Below are 19298 nucleotides of genomic sequence, written 5' to 3' on the forward strand. Positions count from 1 at the left end.
CATAGAAAGTGTGAGACAGAATGCTGTTTTAAGCCACTAAATCTGGTAACTTTTTACAGTAGGAAAAGAAAGCTAATGCAAGCACTGTGGAAACGCCCTTATTTAACTTCTTTAGCCAATTCTGCCTGGCTCTCAGTTGGGTCAAGCCATGGCGGAATCCAGATGTGAATATTTCAGGGTCTCTGCCCTTGCAGAATCAAACAGAAACTAATGACAACATCATAGTTAAGTGTGAAAAGAGTATGTTCAGAGGACTATGCAAGATGCGTGTTAGAAAATTGGCTTTAGTCACTAAATCTTAAGTAGCTATCATTTTTTAAAAGTTAATGAGACTCATGAGTGTTTTGTCAGAAGCACCAAAAACAAGCCTGTACATTTCTTTGGTCTGTGCTTTTCTGTTTTTATCACAATGCTTTTATTACAAAATTTCTTTGAAGTCAACATAGGTGCCACAAGGCAGTCAGTATAAGATAAACAGGACTGATATTCAACCCTGCCCTGTTTGGGGATGAGTCAGTGTTTTCAAACGGCACATTTATGAGCAAAGCACACATTCAGGAATCTGAATAAGAAAGACACAAGCAGCAGACCCAAGCATTCCCAAAAGGACACATATATCCCTGGAACCTCACTATGATATAATGCATTGCCACTGGCTTTGGACTTCAGCAGGCCTGAGTTTGAATCTTCTTGCAGTCATTCTCCAGCTGTGTGGTCTTGGTCAAGTTATGAAACCTCTCATTGACCCCATCAATTTAGACAATGGGGTACATAAACTCAAAGGGTGCAACTGGGATTAAATGGGATCTTTGTAAAACTCCTTGAACCCAGTAGACTCACTAAAGGCCCGCTCTCTTTGCCACCAAGAAGGTTTAGAGTCTGAACTGTAAAAAGTGCCTCATTTTTATACTTCAGTGAACCAAACCCTGGAACGGAGTTTGCCACACTAAGGAAATGTTCTCTCCCAGTGACTCTGTCCCCATGTTCAAATGAAGTTGAGGTTCAGAGAGGTCAAATCACCTCCCTCAGGTCCCAGTGAGATCACATTTGCTAAACTTCCAGCATAGCAGATGATCCACAAATGTGCACCTCTGCAGGTCCTCCCACATTTCATTTCCTTGTCTGATTTTTGGTCTAATGTCTGTGTCCTTGTTAGCATATTCTTGGGCTAATCATCACACCCCCAGCGTCTGGCACAATCTTGGCATATGGTAGGCACTCAATCTGTTGAATGAATGACCTTACTCAATAATGCTTTATTGGACAAAATTCCTAACTACTATTTTCCCATTGAATGAGCCCTCTACAGTATTTGGAACCAGCCCGGGCAGAATTGGTAAACAATGAGGCAGGATTTACCCAGACATACCTATGCAAGTTGTAAAAATGCTTAGGGATGGAGACTTCATCACCTCACTGTTGTCATTAGGCACAGAATCTGCCCATGTGATGGGCAGCCCTAACTCAGCTTACCTGCCATTCACCATCATTTAAATCCATTCCTGTTTTCCAGTATCGCACGAGGCTGAAAAAGTGTTCAAATCACATTTTACTCCACCAGAATGTTAATAATGGTTACTTCTGGTTTGTAAGACTACAGTCAATTTGGGGTGGGGTGGGGGGTGGGGTGGAGGTGTTCCTACAAAGTATTACATTTTTTTTAATTGAAAAAATTTCTTTTTCATCTAAACCACGAAACACAGCATTTAGGTTAAGGCAGCAGATGTAATGTTTTTCACTTCTTTACACTTGTCTGCAGTTTCCAGATCTTCTAGAATGAGTATGTGCTACTCATACTCATTTGAGTATGATGAAAAATAAAGATTTTAATGCTTAACAGTGTGAAAACACCTTTAATAATACTTCTTTTCATTTTACTTAAAAAGATTTGTGGGGTCCCCCCCCAAAATGACCTCAAAGGATGACCTGAGCTAGTTTTTACTAGAAGTATAGATAATAACAGCCCTCTGCCTGACTCTTTAAGGTTTTCAGGTGGAGATTTCAGGACCCCACTAAGGAACCCATCCCAATTTTCAGTCTCTCTTCATGCCAGAGAGATGTACTCATATATACCATAAATCTTTCTCGTCTCAACTTAGGCCATTTCCTCTATTCTTTCTCTGTGAAGAAGGAAAAGAAACTTTAAAGTGCATTTAAACACCAAAATTTTGCGTTGTGCTAATTTGATGAGATTGGTAGATAGTTTCTTCATTTTCAGTTTTTTATACTGAAAACATTAACTTACACACTGCCCCAAACGGCTTTTGTTTCTCCTCCTCTTTAACTGAACGTGAAGTTGAGGGCTTGGATAAATGGCTTTCACAGGCCTTAATTCTTGAACATCACAACCACCATATGAGCTGAGTGAGAAAATTGGCAGGGCCAGTAAAGCAAAGGAACTTTCCCAAGGTCACACAATTAGTTGTTGCTGGAGCCAAGATTTAAACTTAAAACTCTTCATACCAAATTCCTTCTAAGGCACTGTGGTAGCCAGCCTCCAAGTGGACCCCCAGTAATTCCCAGCCCTGACATTCACACCCTTTTTAGGCCCCTTGAATAGGTCTGAACTATCGAACCAATAGGATATTTTGGAAATGACCACGTGTGTCTTCTGGGGCTAGGTCATAAAAGACACTGCAGCCTTCTCCCTTGTTCTCTTAGATCACAGGCTCTGGGGGAGGCCAGGCACCACACTGTGAGGACACTCAAGCAGCCATATGGAGAGGTGACATCTACACGGCAAGTAGCCCCCAACAAGCTTTAAAATGACTTCAGCCCTGACTAACATCTTGAGAGATCATCCTCATGAAAGATCCAGAGCCAGAATCACCCAAATATGCTGCTCCTGGGAGCTGTGTGAGATAATGTTTATTGTTTGGAGTCACTAAGTTCTGAGGTAATCTGTTACACAGCAATAGACAACTGAGACAGACAGTGCCTCCCTTCTGCTTAGTTCATACATTTTGTGAAATCTGCTAAAAATCAAGGGACCCTCTTTCCAGAAAAACTTTCCTTATACCTATTTATACAAAATTCTTTATAGCATTTCAGGGAATGCCCAGACCCTCTGAAGCCAATATAGTAACAGTAGTAGTTCCCCTTTTCTCAAAGGCTCAGAGAAATATAACCACTTGTCCCAAGTTGTGGAGCTACTATATGCCAGAGCCAGGATTGAAACCCAAGTAACACAACTTTGCACATAGCTCACACTCTTTGCCGCCTTGCTCCTCTGTTCCTGGAGCCCTAGGTTCAGAACCACTGCTCTGAGCTAAGCAATCCCATCCCTTCTCTTCCTTCTGTACCCTACCCTTTTAATTACAGAAGTTGCATTTCCCTTACCCTATTTTAATTGCAGTTCCTAAGTGATCCATTGTGTCTTAGTTCCCACCAAAGAGACAAAGTCAAGGTCACTGACTCCGAGGGCCCCCTGGTCTAATGGAATCACAGACATGGAAACAAATAACTATACACATTCTTAAGACCTACCATCGATTTTGGACAAGGGTGAAGTAAGAAACGCTGGGAGGGCAGACTTCACAGAGGTGGTGATACCCTGGTTCTTGAAGGCTCAGAGGAAAAAGGAGTGGCTCAGGAGAATTCTAGGCAGAAGTGACAGTGACTATGATGGGGGAAGAGGGTGGCAGCCTCCTCGTGTGTGAAAGTGCAAGTGTGTTCGGATGGGGAGGGGCCAGCAGTCCAGTGTGGCAGGAGGACACAAGATCAGAAAGGTGGGTTGGGGCCTAGCAGGGGCCATGAGGGAGGGACAGGAGGTAGTTCCCCATGCTGAGGGGTTTTGATTGCCTCCTGTAACTACAAGGAGTCAACAGAGCTCTGATTTGAGCTCAGATACTGGCTCTTACCCAACACTGTGGTCCCAGACCCAAAAGCACAGGGCCTGACACAGAGCGGATGCTCTTTGTTTGCTGAATGGATTCATTCAAGCTGGACTCAGTGTTAACACTGGTCTGCAGTGGAGGGGGAGCAAGATGGGTGCAGAGTCATCCTGGACTCCTCCTTGAATATTTCTTCAGCAAGGCTTTCCCTGCTGCCCTATACTCACTAAGTGCTTAACACTCCCATAGCATCCAAAGCTTCCTTCAAAATATAATGAGGAAAAATATAACTCATTCTTGAAATTAATGATGACTTCTTCAGTGTCTGCTCCCAGACTAGATTGTCAGCCAGGTGTGGTCAGGGACTGCAGGCCTACTTACTGCCCTGCCCTGTGTCCTAGAAGAGAGGCTGTGCTACCCCAGGAAACAGTAATACAGCAGGAGGCACCTTCTTTAATTGGCACTGATAAGTTCACTCTGATACAAGCCCTGTGCTGAGCCCTGGGGACTAAAAGCCCAATCAGATACAGTTGCTACATCATATAGATGGTTTTCAAGTGATAAGAAGTCAATGTGGGAGGTGCCCTACTGATAGAAACCTGGAGTGCTCCTGGAGCTGAGAAAAGGGGACATCTCATAGCCGATACTATGTAGGGGAGAAATTATTAACCAAACCAACAATTATAGCTACTTTGGGTGCAAAATAAACATTTACAAATTAATGACTAGGGGCTTCCCTGGTGGCACAGTGGTTGAGAATCCGCCTGCCCAGAAACAGAGACACAGATGTAGAGAGCAAACATATGGACACCAAGGGGGGAAGGAGGGGGGGGCGTTGGGGTGGGATGAAGTGGGAGATTGGGATTGCCAGATATACATTACTAATAAGAAAAAAATATCAAATTATACACTTCAAATATATGCAGTTTATTGTATGTCAATTGTATCTCAATAAAAGTTCTTAAAGAGAAAAAAAAGTATCACAGACAGCAGTGTAACAGTGATAACGCAGCTTAGCAATGAATAGCTCCACTATCAGGCTGCCTGAAGAATCTACCTGCCAATGCAGGGGACACAGGTTCAATCCCTGATCCAGGAAGATCCCACATGCCATGGAGCAACTAAGCCCATGTGCCACAACTACTGAGCCCACATGCTGCAACTACTGAAGCCCACCCACCTGGAGCCTGTGCTCCTCAACAAGAGAAGCCACCACACTGAGAGGCCCTCACACCGCAAAGAAAACTAGCCCCCACTCGCTGCAACTAGAGAAAGCCTGTGCACAGCAACGAAGACCCAACGCAGCCCCCCCCCCAAAAAAAAATTAATGATTAGATACAGAGAACAGATGGGTGGATGCTAGAGGCGGGGGGTGAGGGGTGGACAAAATGGGTAAAGGTGGTCAAAAGGTACAAACTTCCAGTTATAAAATGAGGCCTGGGGATGTAATAATGTATAGCATGGTGACCACAGCTACTGATACTGTACTGTATATTTGAAAGTTGCTAAGAGAGTAGATCTTGAAAGTTCTCATCACAAGAAAAAAATGTACAACTCCATATGGTGATAGATGTTAACTAGACTTACTGTGGTGATCATTTTACAATATACACAAATACAGAATCATTACGTTGTACACCTGAAACTAATATAATGTTATATGTCAATTATATCTCAATTTTAAAAAATGAATAACTTTCTTATGTTAAGAAAGTCACATTCACAAAAACAACAACAAAACTTCTACCATCTGGAAACAAAGTTAATATAAAGTGGCACATCTTATATGAAGAAAACTGTAAACTCTACCAAGGAGCATAAAGTCTTGGACCATTAAAGAGCACAGCTTGCCTCAGGCTGGAAAACCCTATAACGTGAATATTCATTATCTCAAAATTAGCCTATCAAGTAAATGTCATCCCAATCAAGATCCCAGTGAGATTTTATTGTCAAAGTGATCCTAAAATTCAACTGGAAAAATAGATGCACAGTTTCATAACAAACACTGAACATTTACTGACCAATTGCCATGTGCCAGACCGTGGCCCAGGGACTTGCTATGCATCACCTCATCTCATCTTTACAAAAACAACATAAGGTAGATACAGTTACTGTTAACTTAGACAGATGAGGAAGCAGAGGTTTAGAGAAAAAAAAAAATAACTTGCCCAAGATTACACAGCTAGCAGGTGGCTGACCTGGGATTCAGGCTGGCTGAAGGAATCCAGATTCTGAGAATTTAACCACTTCACCCTACTGCCAAGAAAAGTTTAAAGATTAATGAGTTTGGACTTGTTCTACCAGATATTAAAATGCATTAGGTAGCTACACCAACTAAAAGAGTACAGTTTTGACAAAGGAACTGACAGACCTATTAAAGTGAACAGAGTATAGAAATAGAGCCAAGTGTATAAGGAATTGCAGTGTACAATAAAGGTATCATTTCATATTGGTGGAGAAAAGATGGAAATCAATAAACAGAACAGGACCACTGGGTAGCCATTTGGCAAAAAATGAAGTTGGAACTCCACCTCCCTCCTCAAATCTAAATTCCACCTCTTAGATCAAAGATGTATATGTGATAAAAGAAAAAATAAAAGCATTGGAAGAAAAAAACAAGCAAATCTTTTAATAATCCTGGAACTGGAAGTCTTTCTAAGCATGTTATAAAAGTTTTAAAGAAAAATCCATCAAGTAAAATCAAGATTTGACTTCATAAAGTTAAAAATTCATATGTGGCAATAAAATACCAAACACAAGGTTAAAGACAACCAATGAAGTGGAGGAAAATAGCTGTCACATATAAGACAAATAGTTGATTCCTAATAAAGAGGGCTTAAAAGTTAATAGGAAACACCTGAATAGAAAAACGGTCCATAATAATGGCCTACACAGGCAATTAACAAAAGAAGAATCGCAAATGGAAATAAATACTAGAAAATATTTTCCACCTCGTTAGTAATCCTGGAACTACAGATAGACACAAAATTGAGATACTGTTTTTCAATAGAATTGAAATTTTCAGACTGGGAAAGGTTAAAAAGATTGGCAGAACGTAGTGTTAACAAGGATATAGGGAATTGGGCACAGTTTATGCACTGCTGGTGGAAATGCAAATTCACATAGGCATTTTGGGAGGCAGTTTATCAATATGGGACAAAATTATAATGGGAAAACCCTTTGATCTAGTAATTCATTTACCGTGATTTATCCCAGGAAGGAAATTAAACAAGCGAACAACGATCTATGTATGAGGTTGCTTTATACAGTATTGTATAAGACAAAATAATCTGAAAATGACTTCAGTGCCTATCTATAGTGTTAAATAAACTCTGGTATTCCATACAATAGATTATTAGGAAGCCATTAAAAATGATAATATAAATCCATATTTATTAACTGGACATATGTCCATAACATATTATTGAGTGAAAACAGGACAGGTGTAATAATATATATGGATCCATATATATTATGAAGGTCAAACGAAAAGAGTTTGCTAAAGAGATATCTAAAAAATTGGCCATCATCTATAAGATATAGAATTTCCAGTGATTTGTAATGACTTCTGTAAGTGTTTTTGTATCGTTTGAATGTTTTACCATCAGAATATATAATGTTTATAATCAGAATATTCAATAAAGCTTGCTATATTTTGATTTTAAAATAGCACTTAACTGAACACATTATACAACCTAAGAACTTTGTATTATCACATTTATCATATATCAACATATAGCAACCCTACAAGGAAGGTATTATTCATTCATTTTACAGGAAGGGAGACCATCCAAGGCTCAGAAAAGTTAAGCAACTTGCAATGGAAGTATTAGGATTTGAACGCGGGTCTGGCTGACACAAGGACTCTTTCTGTAATGCTGCACTGTTACTAATAATTAATACTGCTATTAATATTTAATAAGATATACCTCTTATTGTGTGCCTAAAAAGTGCCACATCCTTGATGGACATTTTCCTTAATCCTTCCAGCAACTCTGAGTAGTAGCAGGATGGCTTTTACCCCTGCTACCAAGGTGAATAGCTTGCTTCGGGTAGTAAGTGCTAACCCAGGTTTATCCAGCTCCAAAACCTCCTGGCTCCATTTTGCCACATTTCCTGCTGCTCTGGTAGAAAACTGCCTTCACCTTGAGACATTATTTGCCATGAGGTCTTTGCTCCTCTACATGTCCTTACATCTCCATCTTATAGCTCTTTGGTTAGATTATAGTGCTTAAACAGAGATTATGCATTTGACCGTAATGCAAATGTTTACTTTTACCATGCAGTATTTAAACAAGAATGTCGTGAAGTCTTAGTTTATCTGCTCATTTTTTCACTCGGTTCAGAAGCCTTGGGGTCTCCCCCAGCAGACTAAAACCAAAGCAGCCAGGCTCCTACATGGTCTAGCCCAGAGTGCCCTGGGCTCCCTCCATTCACGCTCCTGACTGCACCCCTCCTGGGTTTTTCAGCATAAAGTCCCCAGCATCCTGCAGCAGGATTGGCCCAAAGTGGCATTCAGTAAAGGCCAGCTGAAGGGAGGAAAAAAGAAAGCTCTACCATGAGAGACAAAGATTTCAATCAGGCAACTCGAAAGGGGCCTTGGAGGCTGAGTGAAATTTAATTGAGCGGAGATGAGGGCAGGCTTAGATGAAGGCAACAGGCTCACGCAGCCACCTGGAGACCCACCTCTAACGCAGTGCTGTCCAGCTTTACAGAGTGCTCTCACAGAATAATCACAACAGCTACCGTTGACAGAATGTGAGCCACATGCCTGGCGCCAAGTGGTTTACATATCTGCTTTCTTATTCATGTATTTTTAATTTACTATGATTATTATTGTCTTTAAGATTTACTTTCTGTCTCTCTCCACAAGCTCCACACAAGCTCTAGAGGAGCAGGGTTTTTTCCTTGTTGTGTTCAAGACAGTACTGAGCATGAACCCCCCCCAGAGTCCCAGAACATAAGGAGGATTTTTCACCCCCACTTTACAGATGAGCAACCTGAGGCTTTAGAGGAGACAAGTGACTTTTCCAAGGGTAGAAATCCAATGAGGACAAGACTAAAAATATATCCATGGTCTCTCTCTCTCTCTCTCCCCATTACCCCTGCAGTTGCCTGGATTCGGAAATGTCCATTTCTGGCCTTGACGTTGGGAGCTGCCCCCTGCCTGCTCCTTACTTGGCTAAGAATGAGCACCACTGACCACTCGCTGAGCACTTGCTACAGCCCTGGCACTGTTCCCAGTGCTTCACACACTTCGACTCAGAGCAACTTGGGAAGTACTTGCTATGAGGTCCTTCTGGCAGTTGAGGAATCTGAGGCCCCAGGGAGGTTAAAAAAACTTTCCAGTAATCATACAACTAGTCAATGGTGAGTTCAGAATTCACAGTCCAGCAGCCTGGGTCCAGTGCCCACGCGTTTCAGCGCTGCCCACACTGCCTCGGTGAGAAGGCAGAGCAGCAGTCAGAGCAGTGGGGGAGGGCTGGGACTTCCCGAGCCCTTACTCAGGCCAAGGCCACTCTGCCTGGCCCCTTAGGCATGCTCTCCTGTATTCTTTTCAACCTCACGATCACCCTGTGAAGTTACAGATGAAGAAACTGGCGTTCTGAGACCCTAAAAGCACCAGACAGATGAGACAGAGTAGATCAGTGGTTGCCTAGGGCTGTGTGGTTGGGGGGAAATGGGGAGCGGCAGTTAATGGGTGCTTTTGGGGGTGATGAAAATGTTTTTAAATTGATAGTGGTGATGATTGCATAACTGTGAATATACTAAAACCAGTGAATTATACACTTTAATGGGCAAATTGCGTGGTAGGTGAATGATATCTTAATAAAGCCTTTTATCTTAAAAGGGGGGGTGGGGGCACATGGAAGGAAGTGGCAGAGGTGGAATTTCCACAAGCTTCAGATCAAAAACTTCGGAACCGCTGCTGCCTCTTCTTTTTCTTTCGCCTCTCACATACAATTATTAGCAATCAGCATATATCCTAAGGCGTGTTACCACTTCTCTCCACTCGCTCCCACTGCCTGGTTCTCTCCCTCTAACCACCGCACCCCTTCTAAGCAGTCTCCTTCCTCTCCCCTTGCTCCCTCTGCTCTGTTCTCCACAGAGCAGCCAGAGGGATCCTTTTAAAACATCCCTGCCAGACTTCCCTCTCTTGCTCTCCACCTCTTTTGCTAAAAGCCTCCAATGGTCTAAAAATAGAATTCACTTACAGTTCAGCATAGGCCCCCTGCCACCTGTCCAACCCCACTGCCCACTAGCCACACCTGCCCCCTGCTGTCCCCAAACACCCCCCCCCCCACCTCCAGGCCTCTGCACTGTGGCTCCTTTTGCCTGGAATACTCTTCCTCCCAGTACCAGATACCCACACGCTTGCTCCCCACTTTCACTCAGGGCTCTGCTCAAATAGAACATGTCACCACTGCAGAGAAGCCCTGGCCGACCTCCCAACCTAAACCAGCCACCACGCCCAGCCTGTCACTCTCTAGCCCCTGAAGGACACCTTTGACCACCTGACAGTCCACACTTCCTCGTTAACCATCTGTCTCCCCCACTAGGATGTGCCATCCCTGGAGCAGGAGCTCCATCTTGGACCCTTAGGACTAGAACAATGCCCACAGCATAGGAGATGCTCAAAAAGTTGAAGAAAGGAATCTGATGCCAAAGCCCTGGCTCCTCTCACTGCCCCAGGACAAACAAGCAAAGAAGACTGATCACTGTGTTTCACGCACCCCTCACTGAAATCTGCTCGCTTACCCCCCCACTGCACCCAGTGAGTGCCATGTTTGAGCCACTGATCACTTTGAATTGTACGTATTTGTGAATGACAATAATTCCCTACCAGACTGGGAGCTCCGGAAGCCCTGAGCTGTATGTAGCCTGTGACATCTGGCACAGAGTCGTGAACAAGCATTATGTAAATCTCTTGTTCACTGGCCAAAGAAGATAAATTTCAAAGCCAATGGCAGCAGTTTAATTTCTCTGTTCCTAAAGGTAGCAAAGGAACCACCTCCCATTCTACTACCCTGAAAAATGCCTCAGCCCCATTCCTAGGGAACCAAGTCACAGTCAACCCTTGGAATTCCTTGGGTTCTGAGCTGTGCCAGGGAAAGCTCCTTGCAGAACGGAATTTGCCAACCGAGCCCAGAAAACTTGTGTGAACAGCAGGCAAACTTAAAGCAGCACTTAGTGAAATTGCTTCCTGTTATCTCAGAGAGAAACAGTAGCATGAGAGGCTGGCTTCAGGAGAAAATGTTGGAGTGTAATAAATAGGGCAGGGCATCTCACAAACACACACACACAAACACCAAAGAAAGCCTCCAAGGGCTGCCCCTCTGTCTCCAGGCTGTGCTGTGGAGTTGAGGCCCCTCTCTCTCTCCACGCCCAGCACTCCAGGCCTCGGGTTCCCCAGCGCACCGTGTGCCGCTTCATGCTGTTGCCTTTGTCTGGCATGTCCTTCCCTCCTCTCAGGCGGGTGAAACCCTACCCATTCTTCAGGAGCGCCGCTCAAATGTGGCCTCCTCACTGTATAGTAGAAACTAACACAACATTGTAAAACAACTATACATCCCAATTAAAAAAAAAAAGTGGCCTCCTCTTTGAAGACGTTCTCCACCTCTCCTGTCCTATCACTCTTTCCTCTGACAGAAGACACTGTTCTGAGCTGTGGGTGTCAGCACCAACCCATCTAAGTGTCAAACCTAAGAAGACAACAGGACATGCCCTCAGGGAACCTACTGTCTAGCGGGGGAGACCAAGGCAAAGAAACACATTCACTGGAAGCTGGGGAAAGGACTAAGAAGGAAACACGGTTTATTTAGTGAGAGACACCATACAGCCAAGTGGAGGTGGGGGGGAAACCAGAATGGATGGTTGGGGAAGGCTTCTTGGAAGAGAGGACATTAAACGGCTACCTGATCAATGAGTACAAGTGAACCAAGCAAAGAGTGGAGAGAAATTTCCAGAAAAGGGGCACAGGACATGTGAAGGTGTCACGACATGAAAGCGCTTGGCATAGCCCAGAACCAAAAGGAGGCTTGGGAGAGCGGTGTGAGGAGAGGAGGCTGGCCTTCTCGGAGGGCCTAACCACTCTGAATCAACGTCCTGAGGTCTTTGTCTCTCTCCCCGCTTCAGAAGGGCTGGAGCACGTCTCACTCCTCTTCGTCTCCAGGGCAGAGCAAGACACCTGGCGCTCAACAAGCATTCAACAAGTTCCTGTGGGCTGCACTGTCCCCAGCCATGCGGGTGAGCCACCTCTCTCTCCACCCGTTCCCCTGCCCCAAAAGCCAGTCCCCAGTCGGCTCGCCTAACTGAAGCACCCGGGGACGGTTAACCACAGGCTGCTGATAGAAACAGAGGATGAAACAGGAGCAGCTGTGAGAGCTACAGTTACGTCCTTGATCAATGCCACAGACAACCCAGTTGGCAGATGTGACCACCGCATGGTCCTTGGAGACCAGATTCTCAGGGTAGACTTCAATCAGATGGCAACTCTAATACAAGAGGGCCGGCCAAAATCACGCACCCCCACACAGACTATCAGCATCAAGTTCAAAATAGTTTCCAAGGTCAACTGTTTTTTTTCACAGTGTTTTTTTTTCCTCCACCCAACAATTAAGTCTCTGATTCTCCAATTAAGTGTCCTACAATTCAATTCAGTATTGACACTAACTCCCAGTATTTAAGGACTCAGTCCAAGACTGCCCCCACTTCAGATGCTAGTCCAAAGTCCCAGGTTGCCACTGGTACTTCTGACCAACCAGCTATAACTGTCGAGGGTTTCCACAATCCTCTCCTCAGGTTAAATAATTACTACAATGAATGGCTCATAGAACTCAGGGAAGCACTTTAGCTACTATTACTGGTTTACTCTAAAGGATGCAACTCAGGCACATCCAAATGGAGAAATGCATAGCGCAAGTTTGGGGGAAGAGCAAGGCGCCTCCCTGCCCTTTTCAGGCACGCCATCCTCCCAGCACCTTCGTGCATTCACCAACCTGGAAGTGTTCCCAATTGCCATCATTTAGGGGCTTTTATGGAGGTTCCGTTAGGTATGCACGGCTGACTGAATCATTGACTACTGGTGATTAACTCAATCTACAGTTCCTCTCCCCTTCCTGGAGGTCAGGAGGGGTTCTCAAAGTGCTGACACTCATCACATGACCGGTTCCTCTGGCAACCAGCCTCCATCCTGAAGCTATCCACAGGTCACTTTATTAGCCTAAGCTCAGGAATGGTTGAAAGGGGCTTGTTAGGAATATCAAAAGATACCCTTATCGCTTAGGAAATTTCAAAGGTTGTAGAAGTTTTGGGAGGATAAAGACCAACTATATATTTCTTACTTCATCACACAAGGTTTGAGTAGTTTCTTCATTTTTTTTTTTAAACAATCCAAAAGATGAGACGACAACTTGGTGAGTCAGCAGGAATTTCCAAGCTGCCCAGCAGCCCCGCCCTGTGCCTCCCCTGATATTTAGCCCCTGACCCACCCAGAATTCTGTCACTTTCAAGAACACACTCATAATTCTTCAAGTCACACTCTGAATCCTTGCTTTCTGGCTAGTGAGTTTTGATCTGTTCTCAATCAATAATTATGCAGGCTAAGCTAATCTATGGTTTTTAACTCTTTGGAAACAGGGGGCTACAGGGACATGACACATAGTTTGAGGGCATCTTATGAAGAGTTAAGAATCATTTGCCTAATCATATAGGCCCCTGTCCTCTCTGTGCTCTTTACATTTCTTGTTGGTATATATATTGTTAAAGTCCTCTGCGGTCATGTTTTCTACAGTAGTTCTCCATGCTTCCCCCTAGTGAGGATAAAAAAGGACTGCAGATAACTTCCTGTGAAATTCTACTTGCCTGTTACAAGATGCCTTCACAAATGCTGCTCCCTCTTTAAACAAATTCCCTTCCTTCCTTTGTGGTCCAGATAACTCCTTGTCCTCTAAATTTCACTTTAGGCCATTTCTTTAGAAAACCCTTCCATTCTTTACTCACCCAATCCAAATTAGGCCCCTATTACTCTCTCATAATATCACTTCACGGCATTTATCATGATTTGTAATTATACTTTCGTGTGCATTTGGTTACCATTTACCCTGCCTCCCTCCCCATTAAAGCACAAGCTCCATGCAGGCAGGGTCCATGTTGCTCACATCTCTATATATCTAATGCCCAGAACAGCACGGCACATAGTAGGTACTCAACATGCATTTAAGGGTTTTCTAAACATAATATGCCCAGTACTAGCTTCTAGTTTCTTAGGATACAAATTGTTCATGGTGTCTTCTCAACACAGGGTCCTGTCACAGCAATAATCACATCTTATTATTATTACTTTTTAATTTTTTGGCCATACCGTGCGGCTTGCAGAATCTTAGTTCCCTGACCAGGGACTGAACCTGGGCTACGGCAGTGAAAGTATGGAGTCCTAACCACTGGACCGCCAGGGAATTCCTAGTAAACACATTTAAAAATGTCTGCTCTCATCCACATCCTGTGTACTTGCTGCTTTAAATACAATGCTAATCCATTATTATTTTACAGACAAGGACCCCAAGGTTCAGAGAGGTAAACTAAATTCCTCAGAGTCACACAGCTAGTAAGCAGAGGCACAACCAGGATTCGAGCCCAGCTCAGAGTCGAGGGTCTGAGCTCCTTCTACTGAGTCCCCTCTCCTCAGACAGGGGACATGACCCCCCGGGGGGACACTCCAGCAGGCCTGAGCATACGAGAAACCATAAGACCAACAAGTGGCCCATTTCCGGTATTTTTTTTCTTGATGGTAAATAACATGAAATATTTTTGTATTTAAAAACAAGATATATATTTTAAAGTATAATATGTAATAAATTTAAAGAAACATAAAAAACACAACACAGAAATTAAAGGAAATGTCATTCCTGACTCAGGAACCTCCATGGAAAAACATGAGAAGCACCCTTTCGTCCCTCTGTCTTTCTTCATTTCATGTCCCTTTACCTCGTTGCTGTATTTTTTAAATGCCAACATTCCAACTCCATCTTCATTTTCCACTCCCACCCTCCTTTCACTAGAAAAATCCAAATGTTTAAAGAAACTGGCAGTGTGTCAGCCATAGGCACGTCACTTTCAAAAGCGTTAGTCATTTATGAGGACACCTTTTTGTAGGTACAATAAATCTGATTGATTTTTATTACACATCTTAGTTTAGAATCACTTTTACATTCCTAGACAAAGAGATGATACAAATAAATATCAATTGTAAAACGTAGAGCCCCAAGTATTGGCATATTCTTTGTCTAAAGGTAGCCAAAGAGAAGGTCAAGATCAATAGTAACTCCAAGGAGCCATAAAGCCCACCGCCTCCCGCCTGCCCCAGCATCACTCCTTTCATAAATAACCTCAAAAGCATTTCATTCAAGAAACAAGGGTGGGGGGGGCAGATTTCCACACAGTATGAGACAAAACCTTGCGTGACAGACAATAGCCAGGCCCACTATTCTTATCCAGGTCCCTCTGAGCATTCCGATTATGGCTTTTAGAGTATATTAATGGCCCCATTTCCGTCCACTGATGGCCCAAGGTGTTGTTTGCAGTGAGCCCCGACCTCAAGCGGGAAACATGAGGCAGAACTGACACCCCATGTTAACAGGGAATCGACACTTCTCAGAAACTTGGCAATGATTCTACATTCAGTGAAGGAGGACTTAACAAGAGTCAGACAGGAGAAGCGTGGCCCACGCCTGAGCTGCGGAACTCTCGGACGCCCTTGGTTGTGGAGGTGTGGGTGGTGTGATTCAAGCAGCATGCAGGCATTCGACGGGTAACAATCCAATGTTAGGGCAGAGTCTTAAGAAAGTGCTTCATGCCTATGATTTGTGGCCTTGGGTTCTGAATCCAGGGGCCTGGGGGACATGGGATTTGAAATCTGAAGCCAGATACATTCCTACTGATCAGAGCTAAAGAGGGCCTGAAGGGGGTTGCACACTCCGTCTCAAGCTCCTTTTCCCAGGTGAGCTGCTTAGATCCTATTAGACTTGCGGCCAGACTTCATTAGCTGCTGCTGATGTGAAGGTCCTCAGATGGCTTGGAATATTCTAGCATGACTACAGACACGAAAACCTGGTCCCTCAGTTGACTTGGTAGGTCTACACATTTGGCTCAATTCAGAGCCCAAAGCAGCAGCTTTCTGGTGGCAGCAAGACTGTCTATTCTATTTGAATACTCATCACGTCCATTCTGAGAGAAGAAAAGCACCAGAGACTGCTCTGGGAGGGGACGGCTTCCCCTCCACCCAGGTGTTCTTCTCCTTCATTTCACAGACCACCAGATGAACACAGCCGAGTACAAGGCAAGCCTGTTTTTATAATCCTGCCTGTCAACTTGGCTTTCTTCTTTTGCCTTCTTAGGAAAGTTCTATGGTCACTCAACCACCCGTGGTCAGAAAAGCCACCTCGAGACATCAGTATTCAGCGACAGTGTTATCTGCAATTTTCAGTTCTCGAATTTTCTAGGTGGATATGTTCAGCCTACAGAATTCAGACTAGCTTCAAGGAAATGTGGTGCAAGAGACAGGTGTAACCGGCAGGTCAACATCTTAGGCTACCCGCCTCATCATTTGGTTCCTGTTCAAACAGGTAAATTCTTAGTAAATAAAAAAGAAGCAGAGTTTGATCCCAAGAAACACGAGGGATGCCTCCATTATGCTCTGGGAACTGCTGAAAAGCACCCTGGGTTCAGAAAGAATGGTTATAAAAAGGAGATAAGCGGCCAGACGACAGATCTCCACTTGCAGAACGCGAAGACATTGCACTTGGTACCTCCTCTTTCCCACGGGTTCTGATCCAGAAATGTGCCCTGGGAACTGAGCAGCTGAGTTAAAATATAACTCAAGGCCCACCTGAGTCGCCACCTTCCGTAGGCACCATGCCAGCAAGGTGCACCGGTGTGGCCGACTGGGGACGCGTATTGTCCCCTCAGGCTTGGCTCGTGGACTCAGACACCCACGTGGGAGCTTCCAGCCTGGATTAGTCATTCAATGGGCCTTTAATACAGACACAGACAACAACTGCACATTAGTGTATTTCTAAAGTTGGGCACGTTCTTGGTCTCTCTCTCACAGACACACATGGACACATTCGAAGAACACAGGCACCAACCACTGTGCTTGCACACCCACACACACTTATGAGCTTCTCTTGGGAGAAAATGAGTAACATTCACCTAATGACCAACATAAAACAAAACTTTGAATTTCAATAATACAAACAACTAAAACTTACAAACCAAACTAGTATATGTAAACGGAAATTCCTAACTGTCTCCTCTGAGCCTACTCGATCGCACAGCCACGCCTCACCACCACCTTGGGCTCTGCCTGAGAGGAGCCACAGTTCTAGGATCAGGTGGGCTTTCTGCTGAAGGCAGACAGGATTCCTCTGCTTCCACCTGTTATGTCTTCCCTGGCCACTGCACCGAGCCTCCTGATTCCATCTCTGCACCTGCCTAGTCACCCCAAAGCTCTCTACGCAAATATGGAACAAAACAGGGGATGCAAAAGTGCAACTGTGTGTCTCATCCCCCCAGCTCCCATCCCATCAGAGAAGGCAGAGCCAGCCTCCCTTCTCCCACAAAACAGGCCCACGCAGCGCATGCTCCGGAGGCAGAGGATGGGCCCAGGCAGGGACGCTCAGAGTAGGCGTGCATGGGAAAAATGGTGACAAATCAAGAGTAAAGTGACACGGTGTGTGGACACGGCATCCGCTTACAGATTTACGTCTCTGACAAGATGGTCATGGTTTTGAGGTTTTAAAGAAGCTGTTTCCCTAAACTCTCCAAGGAGGCAAAGGGAATGTTATTTCTATTGCTTCTGACACTGAATCCTTCTGGAGCGGAAGTAGGTAGTTCCCTTGGAAAACATTTGCTCCTTCAGCAGATCCCAAAGGCAGATCCACTTCTTACTGAGGTGCATGGACCGTGCCTCTCGGAGGCTTGGCTCCAAATGAGATTTCTCATTGCTACCTACAAGAACAGGCACCTGTTCAAGTTCTAGGGCTTTCACTTTTCAACCTCACTATCATTTCATCCTGAGGCTCCAAAGAGTTGGTCCTGCTAAGGGGACTCCTGATTCTGCCCTATTGTTCAACGAGAAGGGAGCCCAGTGTAAAGAACAGGCTAGAAAAGGAGAGGAGAGAGGATGGGAGGGCAGGGGAAGGGAAGGGAGAGAAGGAGGCAAGGGAGAAGGGAAGCAAGGTCGCTGGTCGTTCTCTTGCTTTCCACTTGAGCTGTTGCACTTTACCTTACCCATGCATTTCTGAGATGCTAATTAAAGGACGGTTCCCAGAGGAGCTGAGTGCCAGATTACGACAAGCACGTTTCAACCAGATTAAGTTGGTTAATCTGCAAAGAGGCCATCGCTTCTCCCCAGGGGAATGGTTCTGAGTTTAGGCTCGAGTCCTCTCTGCGGGTTTTTGCTTCTCTTCTCTCAGAAGGCAAATGCTGTTTATACCCTGGGAGAGGAGGCAGTGGCTTTACTTTGGAACCAGCCCCCGAGACTGTGGATAAAGCTGAGATGCGGGGGCTCCTGAGGAAGAGGAGGAGGAAGATCCCGACTTCCTTCCGCTTTTAGGCCTGCAAAAGTCAAGCGCGTATGTACGTTACACATCCTATTTTGGACACAGGTCAGACTCCTTTCCCATCAAATGCCATTACATCTCAGGGTGGCCTTGCTTTGGTGGACTTTCAATTGTAAAACCACCAGAGACTGGCACAGCCTGCCCCACTTCAATGGCCAACACGACCTGCCAACCGAGGGGTGAGACCTCAGGGGAGGGGCTCTGATTTTCAGCAATTGTTCTTCCATTAAAATCACATTTTGATGGTCTTCTCCAAATTGGTAAAAAATACTAAGTTTGCAGGTAGGATTTTTCCAGTTTTGGTTTTTTCACTCAGTTATTTTCCTTAAACTTCTAATCCAGAATTTAGTAAGATGGAATTTCTAATTTAGCACCAGATTAAGTACCTGGTTATTTATTTAAACTGAGGCAGAGAGCCTGGGTTGTGGATTCAGATAGACCTAGGTTAACTCTGGCTCTGCACGTACTTCCATGATAAACAAGCACTTTTTGCCACCCTCTCCCCTCATTTTGTCCATGTTCAAACATGTTCTGTTCAAAGATAGGGCACCAAAAGCCACTCACCTGGCCTTGGCTTTCTTATTTGCAGTGCTTTCAAAGGATGATGCATCCACCTGTATCTCATCTTCGTCCTGCAAAGCCGCATCCAACGCGGCCTGGACTTTGGGGGCAATGGCGGGGCCCTCGTAGTCTCTGGTGGTCCGGCTGGGCATATCCAGCTCCAGCAGCACTATGTTTTCTGCCTGCAGAAGCACAGCCAAGACCAGCTAGTATAGCCTCCAACCAGACACACAGAGTTCAAGCAAGATAAACCCAAAAACAGAACTGCAAACTGCCTGCTACT

The 19298-nt window shown here is 44.7% G+C and overlaps 1 protein-coding gene across 5 annotated transcripts in view; it reads right to left on the reverse strand.

The window, feature by feature from the left end:
- Positions 1 to 14950: 14950 nt before the first annotated feature.
- Positions 14951 to 19298, reverse strand: part of KIF3B (kinesin family member 3B) — a 38033-nt gene continuing 33685 nt past the window's right edge. For all 5 annotated transcript variants that reach the window (XM_057703063.1, XM_057703065.1, XM_057703068.1 and 2 more), the window contains 2 exons: positions 19019 to 19197; positions 14951 to 18449 (listed from right to left, as the gene is read on the reverse strand). In XM_057703063.1, coding sequence (XP_057559046.1) covers positions 18350 to 18449; positions 19019 to 19197 — 279 coding nt within the window. In that variant the 3' untranslated portion in view covers positions 14951 to 18349. The remainder of the gene's footprint in view (positions 18450 to 19018; positions 19198 to 19298) is intronic.

This window comes from Hippopotamus amphibius, chromosome 12 (genome assembly GCF_030028045.1).
Source record: "Hippopotamus amphibius kiboko isolate mHipAmp2 chromosome 12, mHipAmp2.hap2, whole genome shotgun sequence".
NCBI lineage: Eukaryota > Metazoa > Chordata > Mammalia > Artiodactyla > Hippopotamidae > Hippopotamus > Hippopotamus amphibius.